This window comes from Jaculus jaculus, chromosome 4 (assembly GCF_020740685.1).
Source record: "Jaculus jaculus isolate mJacJac1 chromosome 4, mJacJac1.mat.Y.cur, whole genome shotgun sequence".
NCBI lineage: Eukaryota > Metazoa > Chordata > Mammalia > Rodentia > Dipodidae > Jaculus > Jaculus jaculus.
The window spans coordinates 152662376-152682180 of NC_059105.1; the positions used below are offsets into that span (position 1 = coordinate 152662376).

The 19805-nt window shown below is 35.7% G+C and overlaps 2 protein-coding genes across 2 annotated transcripts; both read left to right on the forward strand.

Annotated features, from left to right (window-relative positions):
• The first annotated feature begins 2452 nt into the window (after positions 1-2452).
• Positions 2453-5732, forward strand: LOC101596237 (olfactory receptor 5H8-like). Its single transcript, XM_012949825.2, has 2 exons — positions 2453-3355; positions 5664-5732. Exons 1-2 carry the CDS (start codon positions 2453-2455, stop codon positions 5730-5732), a joined length of 972 nt encoding a protein of 323 aa, XP_012805279.1.
• A 6306-nt stretch (positions 5733-12038) lies between these two features.
• On the forward strand, positions 12039-12974 carry LOC101612291 (olfactory receptor 183-like). Its single transcript, XM_004663317.3, has one exon. It carries the CDS (start codon positions 12045-12047, stop codon positions 12972-12974), a length of 930 nt encoding a protein of 309 aa, XP_004663374.1. The 5' UTR covers positions 12039-12044.
• The last annotated feature ends 6831 nt before the right edge of the window (positions 12975-19805 follow it).

A 19805-nucleotide genomic window follows, 5' to 3' on the forward strand; every position in this document is an offset into this window, starting at 1 on the left:
CAGTAATATACCTTGACACATACATAGATGTATTCATGTACATATAAATAAATGTGTGTGGGAAATACACAGAAAATACTTATCCACTACGTTGTCCTGCATTGATGATTTAATGATATCCCCACAGGCTAAGCTATTTGAGAATTTGCATTTTTGGTGTATTTGAGATTTCATAGAAGAAAAACTATCCTTACAAAATTTACATAGAAACTCGAAGTATTGGCATTATAAATACCATCTCTATATAGGTATCAGTCTGACTTTGTTTTATTCTGCTAAAACAAAACAAAGTAAAACAAAAACAACTGCTGCAAAAGTATGCACTCTCAAATGAAGCCAGCATGATTTTTAGAGTAAGTATTTTGCTAATTGTTTTCATGGCAATGAAACAAAACAGAATTAATAAATATGGGAAGAAATTTCAGGCAGTGACACTCTCTCTCTCTCTCTCTCTCTCTCTCTCTCTCTATATATATATATATATATATATATATATATATATGTGTGTGTGTGTGTGTGTGTGTGTGTGTGTGTGTGTACAGAAGCCACAAAAATAATAAAATTTAATTTAATATATCAGTTTTCCAAATCTATATTCTATACAAATATATTTTGTCTTATAAAAAATTAAAATTAAAGAACATCTTAGGATTGCAATCATCAGTAGACACTAGGGCCAAGACAAACATTGAAGCTGGAGGCCGAGAGCTTTTGTCCTTTCTTTCCTCTTGTTTTCAAGTGTCCTAATCCTTCTTCTCTACTCTGTCTTGTCTGTCTTTCACTTACCCATTTGGAAATATTTTCCACTGCCAATACCTACTTTAAGTATTGACTCCAAAAATTTATCAGTATCTTCCATTTGACTAACAACCCTGTAATTCAATTCTGTTTATTATTTATGTACTTAAAGCATCTTTCCCCATGGTGCCAGAGACAGCAAGCATGCCATTTCAGGATCACGAGGAATCGAGCACTGAAGAGCTGCATGACACAGTTCCAGCCCAGCTGTCTCTTCCTTGGAGTCCAGTGTGGCCCCTCTATGGAAACATCTTTGGTTTTCTATGCTATAGATATCTATGATTTTCTGTATAATGTTTGTGTTTTTCTGTCTTTCACTTGGTACACCATCTCTAAGTTTACTTTTCCAGCAAAAATTGATGTTAGTGAAGTGTTGGTCAATCTATCTGAAAGAAGCTCTGACGTAGAATTAGGAAAATAAGAAAATGGGTCAGAAAATTTTTTTTCCTTAAGGTCTTCAAGAAAGTCAGGCATGGAGTACAGTACATTGAGGAGGAAACAATGAACCTCCTGGAACAAAGTAAAAATTGTTCTATGACTAACTTTTCTGAATGGTGGCAATTGCAGCAAACTATGACTCTTTATCAAGAATCCTTACAGGAAAAACAACTAAGGTCAGAAAGAGTTCAAGTGGGGGGGACCAAAGTCTAAGTATTGGAGAGACATGAAAAGGGAATTTCAAAAGAAATGGTTGGGGGATAAATGGGTTTACTGGATCAATAGTCAATGGTGGGAACCCCCATTTTGTGGTTGTTCTGTTTCTCACCTTTAATATAGTAATTGAAAGTTGGAGCTCAGGAAACTGCAAGTGCTTCATGGCACATACATGGGGAAAGTGTGAAAATAGTTAATAATTATAGAGGCCTGGTGACTTTACCTGAGGTAAATAATTATGGGATCTTTTGATGTAAAGAAATAGCAAAAAGTTTCTTTGAATTCTGTGGAACTTTACCTTTCTTGAAGTTTGCTCTTGAATGACATGATCAGAAAATAAAAGACTGAGACTAAGAGCTGTGCAGGCAGAAAAAAAGAGAGAAAAAGTAAAAAAAAAAGAGAAAAAGAACAAAAGCAAAGAGAAAGAGAAGCACACACACACACACACACACACACAGAGAGAGAGAGAGAGAGAGAGAGAGAGAGAGAGAGAGAGAGAGAGAGAGAGGGAGATGGAGAAACTCAAGCAGAGAGAGAGATGGAGAAACTCAGCTGCCTTCAGCATTAGCCTGTCAGCTTGCACCAGAACTTAACTTCAAGTCATTATTGTGCCCTCCCTTTCACACCTCTCTTTGGGGACCCTCCTTCAGGCCAGGGCTGGACCCCAGCACCACAGTCTTGAATCTATTACCCAGAATAAATTTTTTTTTCTAGCAAATATATAGGGTCTCCTCACATTTCACACCTGTTATAAGCTTTTTTATTTTCTTTAAATCCTTTAATTTTTTCTGTTTTAAAAAAAGTTAGAGTAATAAACATAAATCACTTCTTTAGTCTCAAGAATAGTTTCTGTCTCTTAGAGCAGTGTTAAAATAAAATGCCACTCTGATAAATATATGTTTCATTTCAATTCTACTACCCCAAATTTCACTTTACAAATCATTAGTGAATAATGTCTCACAGTCACTGCATCTCATTTCAGGGAACACCCAGGGAGGATATGGAAAAGGAGAATGTATCATTGCTGACAGAATTTGTTCTCACAGGACTTGCACATCCACCACAGTGGAAAATTCCTCTGTTCCTGGTGTTTTTCGTGATCTATATCATGACTCTTGTGGGGAACCTTGGTCTCATCGCTCTCATCTGGAATGACCCACACTTGCACATCCCCATGTACTTATTTCTCGGGAGCTTAGCCATTGTGGACACTTGGTTATCATCCACAGTGACACCAAAGATGCTGGTCAGTTTCTTAGCTGAGAATACGCTGATGGCTCTGTCTGAGTGCATGGCACAATGTTTTTCCTTTATAGTCAGTGCAACTACAGAATGCTTTCTCTTAGCAGCAATGTCCTATGATCGCTATGCAGCCATATGCAAACCTTTACTCTACCCTGTAATAATGACGAATAGACTGTGCATCCATCTGTTAGTCTTGTCCTTTGTAGGTGGACTTCTTCATGCTTTAATTCACAATGGTTTTTTATTCAGATTAACGTTCTGTAAATCCAATATCATACATCACTTTTATTGTGACCTCATCCCACTCTTTAAGATTTCCTGTACTGACCCATCTTTTAATTTTCTAATGGTTTTTATTTTCTCTGGTTCAATTCAGCTATTCACTATTTTGACTATCCTTGTGTCTTACACACTTATTATCTTTACAATCCTAAAAAGTAAGTCTGTCAAAGGCATAAGGAAAGCCCTCTCCACCTGTGGAGCCCATTTCTCATCTGTGACTCTGTACTATGGCCCTCTTCTCTTCATGTATGTGCGCCCTGCGTCTCCGCAAGTAGACAGTCAAGACATGATGGTTTCTCTCTTTTATACTGTCATAATCCCTGTGTTAAACCCAATTATCTATAGTCTGAGAAATAAGCAAGTTCAAGATTCAGTGGCAAGGACCCTGGTTCGAGGCTTGGTTCCCCAGTTCCCACATTAGCCAGATGCACAAGGGGGCGCATGGTCTGGAGTTCATTTGCAGAAGCTGGAAGCCCTGGTGCGCCCATTCTCTCTCTCCCTCTATCTGTCTTTCTCTGTGTCTGTCGCTCTCAAATAAATAAAAAAATAAAAAAATAAAAATAAAATAAAATAAAATAAACACACAGGAAGCAGATAAAACACTCCTGTGTGCTTGTGTGTTTTTCGTTGTGACTTCATAAATAAATACCTTGGCTATTATAGTATTTTCTATGAAAAAAGACTTTTATAAGAGACCTTTGAGAACTTAGAGACTCCTTTCACATTTGCTTGTGTTAATGCAGGCCTCTCACGATTTTGAAAACAAGCACAAGACCCTGGAATATGAAACTATGTTTCATGTCACTCCAGTGGAAAATGATCAATTCCATTTCTTCTAGAAATTCACCTTCTACATCACACAAATAAACATAAGGAGATGCACAATAACAGAGTTATGACCAGAGGCAGAGCCAAAGTGTGAGCAGATGCTCCACGCCCAGTGTGGCTGTCCAAGTGTGTACAGGGCGCCTGCCACTCGCTATCTCTGAGACCCCCTGAGTGTGTCTCCTGCTCATGGTGTGCTCTCACAGTCTGAAAGGTTTCATTAATTCAGACAATAAATTGCATTAAAACATTAAACTGGAGAAATATATAAAGAAAAAGGGGGAGAAGAGCAAGAAAAGGGTCTCAATTACCCTAGAATAGATAATAATGAACCAAATAAGGTTAAAACAGAGTAATAATTATTAGAATGTACAGTTGAGAAAATTATGCCTCAAATACATATTACCTAAGACAAAATAATGATAAAGGGATATTATTATTCCATAGTTCCAGGTGATTTTTTTAATAAAAAATGTAAAAAAAAATGCTAGCAAAAGTGTGTGTGTGTGTGTGTGTATGTGTGTGTCACTGTGAGTGAGTGTATGAGTGTGAATGAGTGTGTGTGTGTGTGTTATCTTGGGAAGTCCTTCATGGTTCAGTATGTGTGTGTTATTCTGTGAAGTCCTTCATGGTTGGCTTCATACAGCATATGAGAGCTCCATCACTGCTGTCCCTTCTCAACACCCAAATTGTGTTTTCACCCCTACTGATACTACTAAGGCATTCATTCAAAACTATTCACTTGTGTATACTGCAAAACTAATCTCCATAATCCTGTAGATAATCTCTTCCTTTCCATACATTTTACCAGATATTACACAAACAAAATCAGATTAAATCATTTGAATCTTTAATAAATGTTAATGGGTTGCCATTATTACTACATATTTTTTAAATTTATTTACTTATTTGCATGTGTGTTTGTTGAATATGTATATTTGTATGTATTCATATAAATTCATAGTATAAATGTGATGTGAGTTTATCTGTAAGCATGACTGTAATTATAGACATATGATATTAATACTGTACCGATAAGTGATTGAATCAGCTTTTATACTATAATACTGGTTTACTGTCATATTGTTAATAAAAAATCAAAAAGCAAAAGTATTTTAAAAGGAAAAATTAATGGTTTATTGTTTATTTATTTTAAATTTTATTTATTTATTTATTTTTGGTTTTTCGAGGTAGGGTCTTACTCTAGCCAAGGCTGACCTGGAATTCACAAGTCTCAGGGTGGCCTTGAACTCATGACAATCCTCCCACCTCTTCCTCCTGAGTACTGGAATTAAAGGTGTGCACCACCATGCCCAGTGGTTTATTGTTTATTAAATATTCTTTAATTAATATTAATATGTTAGATATACATAAGAGACTTTTTATCATATAAAGTTTGATTGAGGAAGTTTCACTTGATTATCTGAAAAAATTGTATGTTTCATCAAACCACACCCTAAAAACATACTAATAATACTTTTTATTAATCTGGATAATTAATTCATAATCCCTCTTCCATTACATTCACACATATTTTTCCAACATTATACTCTTTTTAAAATTTATTTTATTTGAGAACGAGGCAGAGGAGAAAGAGGAGAGAATGGGTGTGCTAGGGCCTTAGGCTACTGAAAACAAACTCCAGATGTATGAGCCACTTTGTACATTTGTGTTTTCACCCCTACTGATAGTACTATAGTATCAGTATAGGTCCTGGGGAATCAAACCTGAGTCCTTGGCTTTGTAGGCAAGCGCCTTAATTGCTAAGCCATCTCTCTAGCCCTCAAATTGTACTTTTAGAAGCTTGCTCACAAAATTACCTCACAACTTAATAAACATGAATCATTATTTAGATTTAGGAAAAAACAATAAAAGTGACTATCTTTCTCATTTGGATTTATGGCCTACCTATGACAGAATGTTACTGAGTATGTGTTCAAGTATGTGTCCACAACCCTGCACAGTGCTTTACAAACTAAGCTTCTGAAAGTTTAGTGAGAACCAGAATCACCAGGAGAGCTTGTAGAATATACACGGGTTACTTAGTTCCATCTGATTCAGTGATGCTATGATGTCATTGGGATTACACTTAAAAAAACTACTGTTCTAAAACAATGCATGAAACAATATTTTATATACAGATAGCTATAGGGCAAAGTGAAGTTTCTAGACATATCAGTTTTCTCTCAAATGGCAGTATGTGAATACTCTAAAAATTCTTTCCATCTGCTTTTGCTTTCCTCCCTGAATGGGGAGGTAGATACAGAATCTAGGAATGCATCTATTTCATAGTTGATGTAGTATGGATGTTGTATAACTTTTCTTGGAACCTGAGGTTAACAGTGAAAATAGTTGATCGAGCTCGATTGCTTCATTTTAGTGTGGCTAATGTGAGGAGCCTACTTTCATTGGAAAACTTAACTGGCAAGGTGGGTCATGTTTGGTTTACATTTCTCAAAGAAGTTCACAATAAGATATTTATTTGTTGTAAGAACCTTATATTTACCTCTCTGAAAATGTGCATTATACAAGATATCTATTTTAAAGCAATAACTGACAATTATGTAACCATTTCCTCCACTTATAAAGAAAATAAAAGAATTTTACTACACATAAAGTGAATATTGTGTGAGCCATGGTTATGGAAACCTCACAATCATATATCTTCCATAAGCTCTCAAGATACAGATCAGTTTAGTTCAAAACAGAGAGACTATGGTAGGCCGTGGTATATACTCTCAGCCTAAAGGTCTTAGAGTTGGTGTGTGGCTGGAGAAATTAATAGTGAAAATGGTCAGGCAGAAAATGCACTAAACTTTTCTCTATCTTTTTTTTTTAATTTATTCCCTCAGTAAACAGAATGATGGAAAAGGCCAAGTGCTTTATTTATTCCACCAATTCAAATAATCAACTCTCTTACAAAAAAAAAAAATCCCTTACAGATACACTAAGAAATAATGTTTGGCTAGTTAGCCAATGTTAGTTAAGTTGATAGATAAAATCATTCACTCTAAATCCTTCCTCTGTCAACATTAGCATTCATACAAATGTCTTTAAATCAATACCTAAATAAAGACTATAATATAGTCATAATTTCAGTGAACATAATTCAACCAAACTACATATGACTGAAAAGGAACAGATGCCATCTCCCAAAGAGGAATTAATGACTCTCAGAGATGTTTACTCTTCTCCTTGATATATGGAAATTTAAATCCTATGACAAAATTACCAATATCTAACAATGAAATTAAGTCAGTAATCACCTTGGCTAATATGTTAAGGAAATGAAACAAACGTGTGTGTAAATTTGTGTGCTCATATACACACATACAAATGTACTCATAACAAAAGAGGAAGAAGGGGTTGGGGATTTAGCTCAGTGGATGAGCGCTTGCCTAGCAAGCTCAAGGCCCTGGGTTTGGTCCTCAGCACCAAAAAAAAAAAAAAAAAAAAAAAAAGAGGAAGAAAACCTCATGAATGTAGCACATTTTAATTTCTAAAATTGTCAATGTGGTCAATGTTGGCATTTATATCATTCTACCAATATTCAATCTTGTCAGCAGCACATCTACTCCAAGGTCTTTACCCCATATGATGATTGCTCTGCACCATTGATAATCTTGCCTAGATTGGGTTAGTAAAATTTCCATTGCCTTTGATCATATGAACATATAAGAAGTTCTTGTCATTATTCCCTAGATAATTCAGTATAACAACTGCTGACATAATATTCACTTTCCCTTTTTTTTTTTTGAGGTAGGGTCTCACTTTAGCCCAGACTGACCTGGAACTTAATATGTGGTCCCACGATTGCTTCACACTCACAACAATCCTCCTACCTCAGCCTTCCAAGTGCTGAATTCAAAGGTGTGCTCCACTGCTCCTGGTATAATACTCACTTTCCATTAGTTATTGTAAACAATTCAGAGATAACTTACAGTGTAAAAGAGATTCACAAGTCATTGCAAATATTATGTCACTTGGGACTGAAGAAATGGCTTAGTAGTTAAAGGCACTTAGTTGTGGCCTGGAGAGATTGTTCAGGGGTTAAAGCACTTGTCTACAAAGCCAAAGGACCCGGGCTCAATTCCCCAGGACTCAATGTAAGCCAGATGCACAAGGGGACACATGCATTTGGAGTTTCTTTACAGCAGCTGAAGGCCCTGGAACACCTATACTCTTTCTCTCTCTGCCCCCCCTCTCTCTCTCTCAAGTAAATAAAATAAAAAAGAAAATGTACATAACAAAAAGGCACTTAGTTGCAAATTCTGACAGTCCAGGTTCAATTTCTCAGTATCCACATAAAGCCAGATGCACAAAGTGGTACATGAATCTGGCCTATACTTTCCTTCTATCTCTGTCAGGTTTTGATATTAGGGTGATGTCAGCTTCATAAAAGAAGTTGAAGAGGAATCCCAGATCTCCGACTATGTGAAACAGTTTGAGAAAAATTGGGTTAAATTCTTCAAAGAAGGTTTGATATGATTCAGGTGACTTTTCTTTTGGGGGAGGGTTTTGATTGCCCTTTCAATCTCAATAAATGTGATAGGTTTATTTAGGAGATTAATCCACTCTGAGTTTAGTTTTGGTATGTAGTACCAAAGCTAGTGAAGAGGCCATTAAAGAGTAGAATAATTGATTTTATTTGAGTGCATTACACACACACACACACACACACATATGTATACATATATACAAATATATAATGTGTATTTAATTATTATTATTAATTTTTATGTATTGATTTGCCAGGAGAGAGAAGAGGGAGAAAGGGAGAGAGAGAAAGAGCAAATATCAGGGTTTCCAGATGCTGCAAACAAACCCTAGACATATGTGCCTCTTTGTGCATCTATCTGTAAGTGAATATTGAGAAATCCACCTAGGTCCTTAGGATTTACAGGCAAGTGCTTTAACTGCTGAGCCATCTCTCCATTTATATAGTTGTTGAAGTTTGTAGAAAGTATCATCTATGCTACATTTTATATCAATTGTGAAAATTAAGCCTATATACAATGATTTGATAATTATAATTTGTGTCTAATATCCTATGAACTAAGCTAGATAGTCCACATGCTTCCAAACCAGCAATGTATTCTTGAGTTGCTCATATACTTTTTTTCTACAGAGATCCTTTAGGTACCGTTGGATGAATCTCAGTTCTCCATCCTTCTGGGAAAAAAAAATGCAAGTATGCAATTGGTTGGCTCCAGTGCTCAAAGCCCAGTTATATAGATAGCATTTTCCTGAGTTGCTGCCTCTGTTCTCATCACTCCTGTGCCTTCAGGTATCAAGTTTGCTTTTGAAAGGCTAAGCTTTTAAAGGAGTGCTATAACTTTTTAGAAGTTACAGCAAAATTACATTCCAGTATTAATATTTATAAAGTAAGTTTGTATTTTATAAAAATAATAATTTTAGAATCAGTTGACAGAATACCAAAATAGCCAGGGGGATAACAAAAAATAAAGGGTGATTATTCTTTGTGTTTTATTGTCATGTCTAAAATTTGATTAGCAAAATAATTATAAATTGAATTATTCCCCCTAAAATGGTTTACATTATATGAAATGATATAAGTGCTTATAGGATTTTTTTGAGCTACAGTCTTAAATGCTCCATGCTATTTCAGGAGTGACTATTCTTATATAAGAAAGATATTTAATTATGATATAAAACTGTATAGTCATTTTTTATTAAAGCCTCATTAATATAAATTAATTATTAATGTTTCTTTACTCCCTTAATGATTTCATATTTGTATGTATCATAAATAAAAATACATGTAGAATGATGCTTATTACATAATAATATATAGAAATATTTGACTATACACACACAAACATATATATACATAAATAATACTTATATATTTTTATATATAGAAATCTTAATTACATACACATGCTTTTACATATGTATATATGTCTCCAAGTAATATACAAAACTTGTCCATCATCTACCCTGATCAGCATTTATGACATGAAAGAAAACCCTATACAAACTTAATTTGAGAATTAGCAATGATTTTGTGATTTGTGATAGCATGGAAGGATAACATTCCACATAAAATTTTACTTAACAAGTACAACTCTTAATATTTTTTCTCCATCTCATCTGTATTAAGAATTATCTTTTGATTCTGATAAAAGCTCAGCTAAAGCAACATTTTAGTATGAAATGAATATTTAGACAGTGTCATTGTATTTATCAAAGAGACAGAAGCTCAAGCCAAAATCTGTTAATCACATATAAGTTCTATAGTAAACTACTCCTTAAATTAAGTAAAAAGATTCTCTGAATAAAAACTTTCATAGAGCATTGATCTTTTCTCAAAGAAGTCTGGGCTTTTTCTGTAATTTTCTTCTGAAGTCACTTTTTATCCCCCCCCACCCCCCGCAAGCTTTGGCTTGCCATACCTATACTATATCTACCCATAACTTGCTATTGTTTTTTCTATAACTTCTAATTCCTTTTCACCCACACAAATCTCAACTTCTGTTTCTTCTCTTCTTTTTCTCCTCTGATTATCTTGCTGCCCTCTCCTCTCAACTGCCTATCATTTCTTTTGAAATTTTTGTCCCAAATATTTTACAGATGAAATGATTAAATGAGCCTGTGAGTTACAGGTAAATATCCTGTATTTTTAGAATGCCCTGCATAATTCACAACTGTATTTCAGCTCTCACAGGAGCAGTGCTGCTTTCCCGTTAATTTCTTCCTCTTCTGTGACCTCAGTTCCCTTAGATGATGTTATATGATGGAGATTCCATAAAGGAAAGGGGAGCCACTAAAAATCACTTCATTTCCACACACTGGAAATCTCTCTGTACTCTTTTACTTCCTGGAGTATTTACAAACCGGATGTTGAATTTCCCTTTCCTCATGTCTACAATACTCAGCTTTCTAGTTTCCCCCATGATTCTGTTTTTGATCATGCTGTTCAGAGCATCTTTTTATTGCCTCTGTCTTTTCATCCTTTTAGTCATGCATACTTTGGTTGGAAGTAGGAAATGAGTTTACTGGATGGAAATTGACTCTAATGAAGCAGTTGGAGGACTCACATGGATGGCATGGCCAGAGCAGAAGAAAGCAGACAGTCATTCCAACATTGGAGGGATGTGGACGATCAATCACTATTGCCAAATGCCTAATGTCACAGGTCATCTTGTAAATCTCGCGTGACATTTTTTACTGGGATGTATGGACACCAAAGTCATATGTTTTATGTATTTTTCTATCTTCCTATTTCCAAATCTAAGTTTCATGGGTTTTAGTGAACAAATCCATGGCAAATTCCCTGTCTTTTACCAATATCCATGCAGTAGGAAAGGAGATCATGGATTGGTCATGTAATGACATTCTTCCTGCTTACAACTGCTTTCATATAACTTCCCATGTATTTTACCATCTTTTCCTTTGTGTATTTTCCAGTAGACACATGGTCCACAATTATGACCGCAACTCCCCCAGAGGTCTACCCAAGTCAAAAAGTAAGTATTACAGGCTGGAGAAATAGATCATCAGTTAAGACACTTGCCTGTAGAACCTAATGGCCTGAGTTCAAGTCCCCAGTACCCACACAAAGCCAGATGCACAAAGTGGTATATGCATCTGAGGTTCATTCACAGTGGCTGTAAGCCCTGGTATACCCATTTTGTATGTCTGTCTGTCTGTTTGTTTGTTTGTTCCTTTCTTTCTTTCCTTTCTCTCTTTCTCTGCTTGCAAATGAATAAATATATATTTTTAAAAGTCAGTATTAAGATAAATTTAGTTGTATTATGATGAGTACCTTATCTGGTTGCTCAGAGAATGCACATAGAACCACTGAATTTCAAATCTGCATGACCATCTGGTACACTCATTTCATTCACTGACTCCTGTGTCCACACTAATATGTAAGCCCTAATGACTATGAATTCTGAAGGGTTCAGAATCTAGTTGTTTTCTTATCCTCACTCATCACCTCATGCTAAACACATAGACAAAGTCTTCCTCAAGCATTATAATCACAATGGGAACATTTTTAAATAACAAAATATTTGATAATTGCACTTGTTTTACATTTTTTAAAATTCCTCCAAACAGTCTCCATGCACTGGAATACTAGGAAATCAAATTAAAAGACTGTCCTTGATTTTCACTTTCTACTGAATGCCTTCACCCAAGTATTTCTCTACTAAATCCTAGTGGATATTACTTTTATGAATTTTATTTCATTTCAAGGGACGTCCAGTGAGGTCATGGAGATAAAGAATTCAACATTGCTGACAGAGTTTGTCCTCACAGGACTCACTGACCATCCAGGACTGCAGGGGCCCCTTTTCCTTTTATTTTTGATGATGTATCTCATCACCATTGTGGGGAACTTTGGTCTCATCACTCTCATCTGGAATGACTCTCACCTGCACATCCCCATGTACTTTTTCCTTGGAAATTTGGCCTTTGTGGACACTTGGCTCTCATCCACAGTGACACCAAGGATGCTGCTAAACTTGTTGGGCAAAGGCAAAGTGATTTCTCTCTCTGAATGCATGCTACAATTTTTTGTCTTTGCAATCTGTGTGACTACAGAATGCTTTCTCTTGGCAGCAATGGCCTACGATCGCTATGTAGCAATATGCAAACCTTTGCTTTATCCGCTGATTATGACCAATAGACTATGTGTATATCTACTAACCTTGTCATTTGTGGGTGGAATTATTCATGCTTCAATTCATGAAGGATTTTTATCCCGATTAACATTCTGCAATTCAAACATAATAAGTCACTTTTATTGTGATGTTATGCCACTGTTAAAGATTTCCTGTACTGACCCTACTATAAATTTTCAATTGGTATTTACTTTGGCTGGTTTAATTCAGGTCTTCACTATTGCTATTGTTCTTGTTTCATACACACTTGTGTTGTTTACGATTTTAAAAAGAAAGTCTGCCAAAGGCCTAAGGAAGGCTTTCTCCACTTGTGGAGCACATCTGCTGTCGGTGTCCTTGTACTATGGGCCTCTTCTCTTCATGTACGTACTCCCTACATCTCAGCAAGGAGATGATCGAGATATAATAGACTCTCTATTTTACACAGTCATAATTCCTGTGTTAAATCCAATCATCTATAGCCTACGAAACAAGCAAGTCATAGATTCCCTGACAAAAGTATTAAGGAAAAGTGTTTAGATCTCATATAAATATCTCCTATTTAGTAGAAAAGTCACATTTTTTTTTTCCTATTCGTTGTACCTATGTTTTTACAAATGACCCAAGCATTTTGAAGTTTTAGTATTCTTGGTTTTCTTAAAAAAAAAAAAAAACTATAATTACCTCAATCCTTCAATTGTTCTAGTGATATATCCAAAAAATATTTATGGAAATGCTCAAATAGGGATGGAAGCAGGGAAATGAGAAAAAGGGTCACCCAAAACTAAGTATAAATGAAAAAAGTGTGTGGAGACCAGCTGTTTTATAAGTTAACTTATAAAGTTTTAGAGAAGAGTTTAAATAGGAAAAACAAAACAAACATTGGTATCTTTAATTTTAAAACATTCAATGGAAATCAATTCAAGTATTTATTTACTTTTTAAGTTTCTTTTGAAATTGATATTTATTTATCAGAGACAGAGAGAGAGGGAGAGAATGGGTGTGCCAGGACCTCTTAGCCACTGCAAAGGAACTCCAGACGCATGTGCCACCATGTTCATCTGGCTTTCATGGGACCTGGAGAATTGACCCTGGGTCTTTAAGGCATCACAGGCAAGTGCCTTAATGGCTAAGCCATCTCTTCAGCCCATCAAGTATTTATTTTAACTAAATAAAAAAGAAAAGAATAAAACAATTTATTGGCTTGTGGCTTATATGTACTTCACTGACATTACTAATGCATGTTAAACAATGTTGATTTCAAAATGAATTTGGTAGGATTACATGACGTGGTTGACAGTGTGCTGTATAGGTTGGAGGCTTCTGTCACACATATCCATTGTGCATGTTTGCATTTAGTTGAACTGAGCAGAGGAAAAGCCCAGAAAATCTATTAGCCTTTTAAACTTTCTTTTCTAGTTTATTGGGAAATAATAAATTTTCCCTTTATGAAAATTCATCACACATATATAAAAGCAAGAAAGTAAAGACTGCTCTTCATTCCTTCTGTTTTTATGAAGAGAGAAAAGAAGTGACTTGCTACTACTTGCTAATGATATTTTGAAAGGGCTTTTTTGCTTTTATTCATACGGTGTCAGGCATTGTGTTAGTGTGTATGTGGAGAAGAAAATAATGGCAGAATAAGAAGGAAATGCTCTCAATAGTCTCTAGTAATTAAAGAAATAAAGTGAAAAAAAGAAAACCCCTATTACCCATGTTATAAAATGTGTTGTTGAAAACATGTAGGTTTACATGTGTATTACCAATGATCAAATATTGTTAGGATGATTTACTAGCATAGTACCCAGTAAGTAGTTAAGAAGTACATAAAATGAGTAAGTTTAGATGTTTTATGTATAAAATTCAATAATTTTTAGCTCTCTTCATGCTTCATGTACATTAAAATAATGTTGTCATACCACAATTGCTCTCAATTCTGAAATTTCACAAATATGCCTATGAATAGCAACGAGAACCTCACGGTGACTCCACTGACAGGGCTCTCCCATTCTGCTTACACTCCCACCTTTCCTAAGCACTGCTGCCAGATCACTTAAGAAGCTCAGGTTTTATCATAATCTTCTTTTGCAGCTACTATTAGATTCCCATTGCCATCAGATTCTATATGTATAGGCTAGACATCTAGATCTGAATAAATAAATATCAATTTGATCACTGAATATGTTTATTTCTTCGTGTGTGTGTACAGATTATATAGTAGACACGCATCATTCTACCTCTGTTTACCCTGAAATGTAGGGGGTCTTTCAAAGAAAACTTGATTTATCTTTAGAATATTTTTATCTACAATCCTAATAGAATTGTGTTATAGCTATATGATATTACTGAAAGACTTCTAGACACCCTTACTCTCTCAGGCACATGTTCCCTCCCCCCATATTCTCTCCACAAAAAAAAATCATCTACTTCTGCAACCTCCTCTAATTCATTTATGACTGAAAAATATATGTATGTATGATACATGACAAGTTCTCAGAAGAAGAGAAATTTAACAAAAAATGTACAAGACAGGTGTGATGGCACACAGCTTTAATCCCAGCACATGGGAGACAGAGGTAGGAGGATTGCCATGAGTTCAAGACCAGCCAGAGTGACTACAGAGTGAGTTCCATATCAGCCTGGGTTAGAATGAGACCCTACCTGGAAAGAAAAAAAAATGTACAAAGACTTGAGGAGGAAATTGACTAAAAATGTATGCACATGTCAAAGAGCAACACTAATACCTGCTGGACATCATTAACGAATCATCAGGCTAGTGCAAGTCTCAAAGACACCCCACTGCTCACCCAATGCAGCTTCTATTTGAAAAAAAATATCTTTACACCGATTAATAATATGAAAATTTGTAGCAAACAGAGTGAAATATAACTATACAAAATTTAAGGCAATGATAAATAAAGTCATATTTTGGCTAACACTGCTCTACCAATGTTGCTTACTTCAGTTAGAATATTCATTGTGACTCCACTTTTATGGGATGCATTTACTCTCTATACATTTCTTCATAATTATCAAAATTTTAAAGGAGCCAGATAATTGATTATCAAGTCTTTCAAGAAATATATGCTTTTTACTTCTTCATAAGAGGAGGCAGGAAGCAAACATAGATATAACTGTTTTGTACTTAGCTATATTTCATAAATCAGATTTCAAATATAAATGCCACAAATAAATAAAGTACTTCTTCAAAATAAATGTTTATTGACAAGTTCTAGGATTAACAATAAAGTGAAAAAAATCTGATTGTGTAGCTATAGTCTTAAAAGCTCCTCAAAAGACTTCCTCTAAGTTGAGAAACTACACAGTGTCTCACCAGCTTCCACATCTGGAATAACCTCACCAAAGCTGCCTCCATGCTTGCATTGAAAGCAATTAACATTTACAACTTTCTGTTTCTCTAATGCTCAATATTCTCTGATATGTTCAACCTTCAGTGATGCAAGGACTGTCAGTGTCAGTGTGTCCAGGCATCACCTTGCTCAGAAACCTTCTGAGACATCCCCCCTCCCCATACAATACTGGAGTAGAATCAGCTCTTTAACAAGATCTCTAGGAGATTTACAGACAAGCATTTCATGTTAGGGAGATGAATCATGACATTTTCAGGAAAAATGGATGCAAATAGAAATCATGATGTGAACTGAAATAAGCTCGACTCAGATGCAGCATATGTTTTCGTATACAGATGCTAAACTTAAAATTTCAGACAAATTGCATAAGTGTGTTCATATATGTGTGCTTTGTGGATCATGGAATGAGAAAGGGGATCATGACAGTACAGGAAGAAATCTTAAGGTGGTTCGGAAATAGAAAGGGTAGTGGAATATCTGTAATAGAAAAGCAGAAGAGACTCTCAGTGGAAGAATAAAACCAGCTGAACAGAGTATATGGAAGAGGGCATTGCAGAAGTGAATGAAAACAGAGTATAATAAACACACACACACACACACACACACACACACACACATATACATATATATATAAATGGATGCCATGATGAAACCCATTCCTTTGTATAGTAACATTAAAATTAATTTTCAAAAGGGTGCCAGGGTATTATCTATTATGGAAAATGTAGGTAGCATGAGATAAAATTTCAACTTTTAAAATTAGATGTGAGCACTATGAGTGGATATTCAGCATTGTAAAATCTGTGATCTCTCATGGGAACATTGAGCTTCTAAAATCCATCCAAGTCCACAGTGCTCAGCACGGCAGGTTCAAGTTGTTCTTCAGGGAATCCCTGGGCACACGTGGGACTTTCAGTTCTCCACTCCATCCTCCTTGGGCAAAAGCACACAGAAGTAGGATTGGTTGGCTCTTGGTGAAAGCATACTTATACAGAGAACATTTTTTCTATGTTTAGAGAATGAAAGCTCCAAAAGTAACTACTGCAATAAGAATTGTTACATATATCATTGCCATTTCTGGGCTACTGAGCTCTTTTCTGCTTTAGACTAAGGATCTTGGAAATTTCTTCCAGAATATGGGTAAGAGGAAAATGAGTTCTATAAAATTCATCATCCTTTTATGTAGAGTTAAAATATTATTTATTTTATAATAATTCCATAGCCTACCAGATTCCAAATAGATATAAAAGAAAAAAAGGATTATTTATGTTTTTCAGGTTTGTAGATAATTATGAATAAACAAATAATTTAACCTGAATTGGTCACATCAATGATGTCATTAGGTATATAACTAAACTATAACTATTACTTCTAAATGAACTATAATGTTAATTGAAATGGATATATCTAAGTAATATTTATTCCTGTATAGAGCAATTCCTTGTGGTGAGTCCAATCAAAAGATTACTTTAACTCCTCCATCGTGGCACATGCCTTTCATCCCAGCACTCAGGAGGCAGAAGTAGGAGGATTCCCATAAATTCGAGGCCACCCTGAGACTACATAGTGACTTCCAGATCAGCCTGAGCTACAGTCGGACTCTACCTTGAAAAAAAAAAAAAAAAAAAAAACAGAACAAAACAGAAGTTGAAAAAGACTACTTGGTTTATTTGAACATATCCCATATTCTCTGATTAAATATTTTAAGGCCAGTCTCCTCAATATTAACTTGTCAGACAGTAATTTATTTGAAAATGTGTGTGTGTGTGTGTGTGTGTGTGTGTGTGTGTACATGGAGAAGAATATTGTAGACCATAAATACTTCATGGAGTAATATGCATTAATGGATTTGTATACACATCTGTAAGATAGGAAATGTGTAAAAATGATCATCAAGGAACATGAGAGATAAGACAAATAATCAACCCCAGGCCTCTGAGACTTATCCCACTCTTATTTTCAGTCTTTCTCTGGCAGTTCCTCCCTGAATTTTGTGACTTCTCATGCTTATATTGTTCCATCAATGCTTTTGTTAGACAGTTACTCTTCTTCCTTTTTGTTCTTTTACCCACCATTTTTTTTCTTGCCTTTGATGCCTTCCTCTTCTCTGTGTCTTTCTTTGATCCACGTCAGTTCTTTATCCTGATGACAGTTGTCTCCCATCCGTGGTTATCCTCTGGCATGATGTCACCTACAGGAAACTGTTCTCACCACAGCCACTAAAGGGTTTTTCATCAGTCATGGACCTTGCTGGTCCCAGCAGAGTATTCATTTTGGCTTCTGCTGTGTACTTCAGTGACTCTCAGTACCTATCCTCTGTTTAGGATTACAACCCTCAACTGTCCAGCTGAACTCTGCTCATTATGTTTTATTAATTATTAATTTTAATCATTTTTTTTCTGAGACAGGGGCTTGCTGTGTGACACAGGTTGGGTTTTCCTGACTCAGCTTCCTGAGAGCTGAGATTTATAAGCACATGGCACCATATCCAGCACTTTCCTTTTCTTGTCTCTTTTGGATTCTCACTGGAGTCACCAGGGCTCTTGAGTGCAAAAGTAACTATTTAACGAGATGGAAATTGGACCTTAACATAAAAATTTTTAATTTTCTAAAATCATGCACCACCTCCCCTAGTTCTGTGGGGCTGTGAAGGTGCTGAGCTGCATGTGACCCACACAGTGGGAAACATGGGGTGCTCGTTATTCTCTGTAGATCCAGACCTTGCTCTCCTCCTATTCCAAACCAAGTCTAGGGGATTGGATGTAGGTATAGGTCAAAATGTTCTGCTGTATGTCCCAAATGGGTGGAAAAGTCATTTTCTAATTCGTTGACTTCTTGAGTGGCTGACAGCCTCTTCCTGACACCAAGATTATGTAGTAGAAGAGGGATCAGGTGTTTAACATACAGAAAATGAAGTTGATTCCCAATATTACTTGGTGACTATAAGTTCCCTGGTTTAGTTCCTTTTCCCCCTTTCTTTCTCTTTTGTAGTCAGCCACAGACAAGTAATACCTAACCTGACATCAGCTACTTCGATGGGCTCCACATTCTTGCTATTGTCAGAGGCTATTCTTTTTACAACTTTTATACTGCACCTAATTTCTCAGTCTTAATTTTTAATGGTTTTATATATAGTTACCAAATAATTTCCCTCTCCTTAATAACTATTGCTTTCATATCTCACAGGTAACAGCATGCTAGTGGCTCTTTTCTGAATTATTTTTGCCTATATCTTCATCTGCTTCATTACTCTCAATGTCATGTCACACATGTTCAATCACTTCATGTATATTTATATACCTCAAGGGAGATTTTTTACAATGTAGACTATTAAACCCCATTTGAAACTACTGAAACAGTTGCAATAGAAATAAGTCACAAAATGTTCACAAGCGATGCCAGATGATTCAGATGTATAATGTGGTTTGCCATCCTCAGGACAACAGTAATAGCGTTCTGACTAATTTCACTCACTCTTGTTTTTCCCTCCAGCAACCTATTTTCTCTACCATATCATATTTAATTATAAACAAAAATATTGTCCAATATTCTTCCCTATGATAAATGTTTAGTGAGTGAAATGGCCACAGTATTCCAACTGCCCAAGATGCTTGTCACAGTGTTTAATTCATGACATCACCCAAGTCCTACACACATTTTCCTTGACTTGAATCCATGTCATGGACCTAGGACTGTCCTACCTAATCAGTGGAGATCCACAAGTTCAGCACATGATTAGAAGACCTCTTTTTTCTTTAATTCTGTTATTTCATGAATATTCTAAATTGAATCGATTACATTTCTTTGTTATTATCTATTTTGAGAGAGAAAGAGGGAGGGGAGAGAGAGAGAATGGGGATGCAGAACCATCAGCTGCTGTGAACAAACTCTGGATGCATGCGTACAAACTTTTTATTTATTTATTTAGTTGCAAGCAGAGAAAGAGAGAGGGAAGAGAGACAGAGAGAGAATGGGGGCACTAGGGCTTCCAGCCACTGAA

Bases quoted from the DNA above. Each gene is read 5' to 3' on its own strand.
- LOC101612291 (XM_004663317.3), top strand. From the start codon at position 12,045: ATGGAGATAAAGAATTCAACATTGCTGACAGAGTTTGTCCTCACAGGA.
- LOC101596237 (XM_012949825.2), top strand. From the start codon at position 2,453: ATGGAAAAGGAGAATGTATCATTGCTGACAGAATTTGTTCTCACAGGA. The intron at 3,356-5,663 runs GCAAGGACCCTG...ATTTAGATTTAG, and splicing joins AGCAAGTTCAAGATTCAGTG to GAAAAAACAATAAAAGTGAC.